Source organism: Geospiza fortis, unplaced genomic scaffold (assembly GCF_000277835.1).
Source record: "Geospiza fortis unplaced genomic scaffold, GeoFor_1.0 scaffold506, whole genome shotgun sequence".
Taxonomy (NCBI): domain Eukaryota; kingdom Metazoa; phylum Chordata; class Aves; order Passeriformes; family Thraupidae; genus Geospiza; species Geospiza fortis.
In genome coordinates this window covers 932,649-942,111 of record NW_005054493.1, presented here as the reverse complement: position 1 = coordinate 942,111, position 9,463 = coordinate 932,649, and the positions used below count along the sequence as shown (strand labels likewise).

At 49.7% G+C, this 9,463-nt stretch overlaps 1 protein-coding gene across 1 annotated transcript in view; it reads right to left on the bottom strand.

Moving 5' to 3' along the window:
* Window positions 1-526: 526 nt before the first annotated feature.
* Window positions 527-9,463, bottom strand: part of XPR1 (xenotropic and polytropic retrovirus receptor 1) — a 106,417-nt gene continuing 97,480 nt past the window's right edge. The window contains exons 13-15 of the mRNA XM_031063307.1: window positions 8,948-8,962; window positions 8,138-8,413; window positions 527-5,944 (exon numbers count right to left, since the gene is read on the bottom strand). Of these exons, the coding sequence (XP_030919167.1) occupies window positions 5,884-5,944; window positions 8,138-8,413; window positions 8,948-8,962 (352 nt within the window). The 3' untranslated portion in view covers window positions 527-5,883. The remainder of the gene's footprint in view (window positions 5,945-8,137; window positions 8,414-8,947; window positions 8,963-9,463) is intronic.

The window sequence follows — 9,463 nt, the reverse complement described above, 5'->3', positions numbered from 1 at the left end:
AGTGATTTCAAGGCTTTGAGCTCTCTTCTGGAGGGAGATTGATTGCAAGAGGCAACGGAGAGATTTAAAGAGCAAAATAAAAGCACAGACCCCAAACAACCCAGGGCTGGGCTGCTCAGCCTCTGGTCACACACTGTGCTGGCAGGACACCACCTTGCACTGGGGATCAGCTGGAGAGAGGCGACCAAAGGCTCCCAAAAGGACCACGAGCCTTTGGCCAGCACAGCCCAGTCTGCGCAGGAGGTTTCCTCCAGCACCAGCCCCTGGCATGTTGGGTGTGAGCTGGGCTGGTGCTGGGGGAAAGCTGGGCTGCTTCCTGTGAGCCCCTCGGACCCCTCCTCAGACAGCTCCCTCCTCCAAGCACCTCCACCTCCTCCCAGGACATGGATGTCCTCCACCTGCAGCGACATCCCACAGCTCCCAAGAGAGCAGGAGCAGCAGGAGCCAATGCTCCCTGGGTGGATGCAGCACAGGGGTGGCACTTGGGAAGACACACACACAGACCAGGGACAAAAGAGCCATCAGATCATTGGAAAACAAAGAGCTTGTAATAATGAAAAAAGGACAGATTTCGTAACCAATCACTTTTTCCTTTGAAAAAACACAATCACAGTAACTTTGCTGTATACAACCACCTAGAAACTATGAAACAGTATCACATTGTGCAGTATTTTTTTTTAAACCTACTTATCAAGAAGGGAATTCCACACTTCAAAAATTATATCCATTTGGGGAGGAAGGAGGAGGAGACAGCTAATAGCGCAGTCACAGATACATCATGAGTCCAAGCAAGCGGCAATTCTTTGTCCTCACCTTTTCCACTGAGCCAAACCAGAAGAGTGGAGAAGGGGATAGCAAAAGAGAAAGGAGGGGGGAAGAAAGAAAGCACCCACAGAGGACTAATCACACTCCATAATTACTTTTGACATCTACAGGGCTTCATAGAAAGATCATTTAGACCAACACAGCGGGGAGGGGGAGAGGAAGGCGGCAGCGGGGCCCGGGGGGAACCTTGGCATTTCCACTCCGGGCCCCTCCCGAGCGCCCATCCTTGGCCACGAGGACCTACCGGATGGAGCGGTCACGGCAAGTTCTACCAGGATGCCCAATTCCTCCTCTGGAGTGAAGAGTTTGCAATTTGGTTTACAGAGTTTGAGGGACTGCCAGGCCGCAGGGCACCGTGCCAGGCAGGGGCGGTGCCCGGGCCAGGGCAGCCTTGGCGCCCACCGGAGCAGGGCTGGGGTGTCAGCATCGGGGAGCTTCCCGTGCTCTGTCCCTTCCCTCTCCTTCTCCAGGCTGTGGCAGCAGGGATCAGAGCCCCCAGGGATGGTGACACACCAGTTTAGCCCACGGTGAGAGCAGGGGACGCTCGCCCCAAGGTGCAGAGTTTGGGATGGGGGTCACGAAAAGGAGGCAAGGTCTGATGAGGTGACAGCCACTGAGCCCAGCCGTGACTGCTGCAGAGGTACCCTAGGGATTTCCCACTCTTCCCCCAGGAGCCCCAGCCCCTCTTTTCCAAGGAGACAAAACAATCCGGTTGCCTTCTGGAATATAAACGTAAATTAAAGAAAAATAATAATGTTTAAGGCAGAAGATCACCTTCCCCCTGCGAGTGCAAGGCAGAAGGGCGGAGGAGAGGACGGAGGACACGGAGCTGGGATGCAGCATGTGAGCAAAGTGGCTTTTGTGTCCCCAGCTTGCCAAGCCACGTCCCAGCCGCAGGACACTTCGCAGCACGTGGCCCGACGCTGGGGACACAGCCCCTGAAGCGCAGTGAGCAGAGCAGGGCAGGGCAGCATCCCTGCAGGACAAGGCCAAACCCCCGGGCTGTTCAAAACGCAGCAAAGGCTTCACGCTGTCCCCACTGCTCGCTGGAAGTGAAACCCCCAGGGATTGTTATCTCCTGCAGCAGGAACTGCTTTCCCTCCCTGTCTGCCACACTGGCCGGGCAGCTGAGCACCACTACAGAGGCAGAACGAGCAGCACAAGGGTTTTTAGGGAAGTAGGAGCAGCAGGATCCAGCTCTGCTGAGATGCCCGCCAGAGATCTCTCCCATTCCAAGATGTTCGTGCTGAAGGCTGCTGCCAGACCCCTTTCATTGGAATCAAACAGCAAAGACACTGAGAATGAGGAGGGCCAGGAGCAAGGTTGGGAAAGGTGTAGGATGAACACCAGCTGACTTTGGGAATGCACCTAGATGAGAGAGGTAGGAGCTTACTGGATATACAAAGGCTGCAGCCAGGAGTGCTGCAAATGCATTTCTTTTAAAATGTGGTGGGACAGCACAGTTCTCATTGGAGAGCCCCCACTCCTGCTTGCTGAGTCCAAAGATCCCAATCCCGTCCTGCTGTCCTGTCAGAAGCACACCCATGGCACATGGCATTGTCCTGCCCAAGCACAGGGACCTGGTGTTTCTGGTGACACCATCCCAAAGCCACATGGGGAACCCCAGGCAGCAAATAAACTCTGGACGCTGCAACACCTCACCCCCTGCAACGCCAAAATCCCCAGAGGAGCAGCAGGACGGAAAGCTGGAGGGAATCAGCATGGAGAAGTTCAAAGGGAATCTCCATAAGTCACAAATGCCACAGGGTGGCATCTCCTCTCCTTAGACTGCACCATCCTGACAGGCTTCACCAGACCAAAGCAGCTCCACAGCATCCTCAGAGCTGTACAATCCAACCTCCACTGAATCACGAGGCACAGCCCAACACCTGAAATCCACAAAAACCTTCCTCAACTTCCAGCTCCCATCCAGCTGCATCCCAACAACTAAAGCAGTGGATAAACCCCTCACCCCCAGCTCCTTTTGATGCTGCTCTGTCCTTCTGGACTGCCACCCTGCTGCTCTCCCCGCAGGAGTGTTCTCAAGCACCCCTGAGCAAAGCCCAGCTCAGGAAATGCAGCCACCCTGGGAATGTCCCCACTGCCCTGGCTCCTGCTGCTCCCAAGGAGGGACAGGGCTATTTTCTCTCACCATCTGTTCTGCTTCATTAGGTCTCCCTTTATTGGCCAGATGTTCCTGTATGCGTGGAGCCATCCCAGCTTTAGTGCTCGCTCTCAGGAGGAATCTGCACGCCTGATTTCTCAGAAATCTCTGGGAGGGAGGGAACAGGCAGATGCAGGCCTGGGAGCTAGGAGCCTTTAAAAGCCACACTTCTGGGAATTCAGGCTGCTTTCCCCCGAGACAGCATCTTCACTGCCAAAAGGGACCATGTTTTATTTTAGGACATCATGTTTGCTCCTCATAGCATGCCACCTCCCCACCTTTTTTTTTCTCCTTACTTCTCCTGCCAGCAAAGACAGAAAAAGAGAAGAGAAAGAGCAGAGCAAGGAGCAGAGCAGATGGACACACTGAATTCTTGCTTCCCATAAGGATTTGGGTAAACTACAGAATAAGAATTTAATCACTTGCAACCCGACTCGCCCCATCACGTTGGGAAGCAGAGGGTGGGACGGTGCACAGCAGGATGGACAGATGGACACAGGCCACTCAGCCTTGCCCTGCCCTCCCCAGCCCAGCTGAGGAAGGCAGGGTGCTCCCAGGGGACTGGCACCACTTCCAAATCACAGAACCATGGAATGGTTTGGGTTGGAAGTGGCCTTAAGGACCATATAGTTCCAACCCCCTGCCAAGGGCAGGGACACCCTCCACCAGACCAAACTGCTCAACAATGTCTCTCTGTATTTTTAATTTCCTTCTGAAAGAAAGATAATTACCAGCAAAGCTCAGATTCTTTGTATTAAAAACCCCACTTTGCTTAAGTAACACCCAGTGGTGTTACTTGATTTGAATGAATCCAAATAATTTTGGATTGGCTCCGTCCCAGTGCAGCTGCCCTCCCCTCAGCTCCCCAGGCAGGGATGGCTCCATTCCCCACTGCTGCAAATACCCACACATGGTTTGGACATGGCACCAGTGCTAATTAGGAACCTGAAATATTTTAAGGGGCTGAAATATTTTAAGGGGCTTTATATCCCAGGCTCCACTTCCATGGGAACGGGAATGCTCTGTTTAAAGTATGAGCTGACCTAAGGGAGGTAAAGCCAGGAATCCAGCACAGCCCCAGCTCATCCAGCTCTGCTCCCACCAGAGCAGCCCCACACGGAGGGAGATGAGAGGAGCAGCACCACAAGAGGGTTTTAATCTATTTAAAGGGTTTTAGCCTATTTCCAACTAAATGAAGAGAAGCGAGTTTTCTTCTTCATTTCCTCTGGGCAAGAGGCACACCAGGCAAGCTGAGGAAATGCAACATTCTGGTGCTGATTAAGGGAAACAACCACCAAACAGCAACTGAGGAGAGATTCCTGCCATTCCACTGCCCAAACTGGCAGCAGCCAGGTGAGGATCCTCCTGCAGGAGTTTCACCCTTCCCTTGCACACCCAGGGAGAACAAGGGAAGGGAAGGACCACAGGACTCTGAGGGCTCCATGGCTCCCTCCCAGGAGGAGGGGAGACCAACGAGACCATCGAGTTCACAGCTCTTTTCCAACATGATTTGCTCAGCTGTCCATTACCCAAATCTGCTCAAGTATCCCACTTCCCAGACTGGGAGAATGAGATGAGCCAAGGGGCAGATGACCAGGACAGTGCCCAACAGAGGCTTTTTGCTAAACCAGAAGCCACAGAAGAGCTGTTTCCACCTCACCTTCCCCATCAGGCGGGCACACCACAGTTCCTTCCATGCTCCTTGAAACACACCACCACTCCTAAGCCCCAGCCTGATGAACCCCCTCTGTCCCATGAGAACTGTCACCTCCTTGCCTTGTCCCACCTTGCTGGGCTGCTGGAGAACTCCTGAAAAGCTCCCTGCTCGGACTGAGATGCCCTCATGACACACCTAAGGCTTGGAAAAGTACTTTTGGATCTGGAGAATGAAGTTCCAAAGCCTCTGCTCGCTCAGTGTTTTGTGCTGTTGGTGGGAACCAACTCTCCTTTCCTTAGGATCATCTGCACTACTTTCACACGTGGAGAAGTTGGCTTTGAACTGGCATGAGAGACATGCCCAGAAGCAGTAGCAGCAACTAAAAAAATATCAGGAAGAGAAACTTTGGTTTAAAATAAAATTGAAAAGAAACAAAAGAGAGAGAAGGTACGCACAGGTGCAAGTTGTCTCACTGAAGGGGTATTTGCAGGGGGCATCACCCCACAACCCTGGAGATGGAAATCTACATTCCCCACTTTGTTTTACCATTACAACCTTCATTGCACAGGACTCAAAATCACTCTCATATGGTTGTTAAGTTTCATAAATAATGTGAAAACTATATGCAACAGATACATCATATTTCCAAAAAATTATAAGAAAAGTTACATCAAATTAAAAAGTAGCTTCATGAATGAAGATACTGCTCTAAGTGCACTTTCCCTGCAAGTGCAGCCAGTGCCTCAGCGCTGGATATGAAGGAAAAAAACCAAACAACTGAAAAATAAAACCAACAACAAAAAAAATCAGATTTAAAAAGTCCGGTTTCAACCAGTCAAAACCGGGCCAAGCAGAAACTGAGTGTGCTCTTGGCACTGTCCCATGAGGGAGTCCCTATGATGCTTCGTTATCCAGATAAGGTTTGTATGTCCTTGTTGAGACTGTAAACAATCCTTCTTTCCTGAACTGTCCTCTTTATTGGCAAAACAAAGTAAAATATTTTATTTTTGTTTTTGTTTGTTTGTTTAAAATAGAACATTAAAATTAACCCAGAAGAAAAGAAACAAAACACAGTGAGCTTGTTGGAGTCCATAGGATCTGGTCTGGAAGAGCTCAGAAAACGTGTTCAGTGTTTTCTCCTGTTTTCAGCTGGATCTGTACCAGAGCTCGGGTTACTTGGGGAAGAGGGGAACAGAACGAGAAAACAAAGGATGTGGAATAAGAGAACGTGGCCATCTCATGTGTTCACTTCGTTTGCTAGGTCCTCTATCAATACCTTTGTGTCAGAAGCCTTGGACCTGGAAAAGAACAAAACACAAAACACTCACTGGGGAGAAGGAATTCCTGGAATGACGTGCAGGCAGCAAACCCACAGTGCACCTGGGGGAATAAAAAAAGGGAAAATATATCTTTCTTATGCAGAGGGGGAATAAACAATCTACTGTTTCACTGTTTCACGCCCTCCCACTCTCCCTGGGAATAGCAGAGCCTTGTAAAGATCTCCAGCTGTCCTTCAGCATCCTCCTCCTGTGGCACTGCCCACTCTGCCCATGGCCAGTGTCACCTGCCAGGCTGTGACATGGCTGGGGACACTGCACTGCTGGATGTGGGCACCTGCCCAGCCCTCCCCACAGAACTGCACCAAACCCTTGCAGGATCCAGAGGAGTGTTCCTGCTCCATCTCCTGCTGGGCTGCAGGAAGGAGCAGGAAGTTCTTTAGGGATATGCCTGGCACATCTCCACTCACTGCATGTCTGAGGGATACATGGGCATGGCTGGAGGGAATTCCAGCAGCCTTTGGCTCACATTCCCTTTGCATAACATTTTTCAGTCCCTAGCAGCCACCCCAAGGCTGTTGGTATTGGTCCCATCCGTGCAGGGATAAGAGCCAAGCATAGCCCTAAAGCCAGAGCACACCCTCCTCCTCTTCCCACCCTCCTCCTCCTCCCACCCCTCCCAGGCAGTGCTGCAGGGATTGCACAACACTCCTGACCCGCTGTGCCTCAGCATCCCTGAGGAGCCTGGGCTTGCTCCCTGGCCAAAGGGCAGGAGGGACACAGGACACTGGAACAACACTGCAGGGAAAGCACACAGTGGGCAGGTTCAGGGGCTGGGGAAACATTTGGGGTGCAAGGATGATGGGTGGGAAGAAAAAAAATGTAAGGGTTTGGATTTGAGAGAGGAAGGAGACTGAGATCTTACATATGAACCTTAACCAAAGAATAACTGGAATCATACAGAGACATGGAATGATTTGGGCTGGAAAGGACCTTAAAGATCATCTGGTTCCAACCCCCCTGCCAGAGGCAGGGATGTGAGTGACATCCACAGACCATATTGCTCAGGGCCAAATCCAGCCTGGCCTTGAACACTTCCAGGGATCCAGGGGCATCCACAGCTTCTCTGGGCACCCTGTGCCAGGTCCTCATCACCCTCCCAGAGAAAAATTTCTTCTTAGTATCTCATCTAACCCTGCCCTCTGTCAGTTTAAAACCATTGGTCCTTCTGTCACTATGAGGTATAAAGAGCCCCTCTCCCTCCTTCTCATAAATTTCTGCTTGAGGAGAATATCTCCTCCAGTTTGCATTTATAACCTCTGGTAGACTATTTCTGCAGGAGGGAAGCCTTGTAAAAAGGGTGAGTAAAAAGGGAACTCCCTTTCCTGATTTCAGGAAAGGGAATTTCCCTTTCCTTTCCATTTGGGGTTCTGGTAAACCCCAAATGCCTAAAGGATGGATTAACTCCCTGGCAGAGAGAGGAATGCTCATTTACTAATTGGACCTGCCCTCCCTTTGATGACTTTGAAAATCTTTGAGTGACTTTGAACCCTCTGTGCCATTCCCAGTGCAGGACACCCAGTGCAGGACTCCCAGCCCATAAACACCCAGCAGGCAGCAGCAGCAGCTGCAGGGCAGGTTTCTGTGGCAGTTCTATTACTTTCTTTAGGCTTTTTCCTTCCTTTTTATCAGTTTATCTAAATGGGAATATCCATTTAAAAAGCAGTGTAGAGTGTCCAGAATTATGATAAAAGATATAATTTTCTAGCAAGTAAAGGTCAATGAAGCTAAGTCATAAAGTTAGATGACTCAAGTAAGGTTGATTTAACTGGGTCTAGTAAATCTCTACTCAATAAAAGGTGTAGAAATCTAAGAGGAAAAGAAGAAATAATTGAATGAGAAATGTGTACTACAAATATTATCATATCTTACATCAAAATGTAGCAGTAGGAATAACATTAGTTATGGGAAAAATTACCTGACTGGCATGAATAAAGTTATCTCTAGATAATGATGAAGACTAGACAAAACCATGATTCTGACAGCTTCAGGGTGCTAAGGGAAGAGTTTGAGGCAATGGAAAAGGTTTTGTCTTTATCAGGACGGAAGCACAATTGAAATCTCCACTGAGTATTGTACACACTTGGAGTGCAGGGGGGAAGGAACAGATCTGCAAACAGCAGGAGTTATTATTTAGAGCACGGCTGAACGTACTGGGAGGCGAGGCGAGGCCGGCGCAGGGACACGCTCAGGCTGCGCTTCCACTGCTTGTTCTTGCGGCGGTTGCGGACGCCGTCCTCCTGGTCCATCATCTGGTCCAGGAGCGTCAGGTCGTCGGCGTTGAGCGGCGCCACCGAGATGTCCCTCACGGCACGGAACTCCCCGCAGTTGTTCAGGTGCTCGTTCTCCAGGCGGAAAAAGTTCCACACAAACCGCCTGCGTGGATGGATGGATGGAGAGGAAAAAATGGGAATTACCGACTGAGTTCCACTTTTGCAGGTGATTCCTGCGTTTGGCAAAGCACTGGAGAAAAATCCAGTGGGCTAACAGCAACATTTTTCCTCTGGAGAACAACAGAACCTATCCTAATATGGACAGCATGGAGGTACATTGTTCAAGCATTACAAGGCAAAGGTTGTTATAGGAGCTTCTTCGAGCCTGGTCTCATAAGCTTTTGGAGGTCTCTAACACACCCAAGATAGCTCAGCTACCCTTGGAGGCATAAAAATCAGCAGGATGGCTTCTGTTGCAGTGTTGGAAACAAAATGTTTAATAAAAGGCAAAAATAACAAACAGAGAAAAACCAAGCCAGGTGCAAGAGGTTCTTGCTCCTGGTAAACCCCCCACAAAAGCCATTAGTTTCTTTGTTCACTTATTTTTCTAGTAAATTGCCCAGGCAGGACTTTTGGCTTCTGTCCAATTGGCTATGCTTAAGTTTGAGGTGAAGTCCCCTAAGCCTACGAGGTGGCTTTTTCATCTAATCAAAGAGAGAAACTTCTGGGCTTCTTTCCTTTTTGAGGGGACAAAGGATAGTTTTGTCACTCTCTCAACAGGGGGCACAATCCTACAAAAGCCACCTCCAGCACCTACATGAGAGAGGGTCAGCATCAACTTCTTCCCAGGAAGCTTTCGGGGTGGTTTTCCAGCTACAGGAAAGGTGTTTAAAAGTTCTGGAAGTTTGCAGGATCCAAATCAATGACACAGAATACAAAGAGGTTTGAAGATTGGAAACTTGAGCATCAAGAGAAGTTTCAACTGTAAATTTCAAGAAATTTGGTAAAAACTAACCCCTCAAGATTATGTCACAGTTCAGAAGGAACTGCAAACACAGTGTGAAGGATTCAGCTCCACACTGCGGCAGAGCCCCCTACCCTTTTCCTCACTCAACACCCTGTTTGGATTAAACAAAAAACAGTATATTCCACATCCAAGGATCCAGGTGCTTCCCCCCCATGCTGATGTTATAGAACAAAAAAGTGAAAATGAAACCAAGAGAAATGAGTTGCTCAGCCCAGCAGCCTTACCGGAACACTTCAAGTG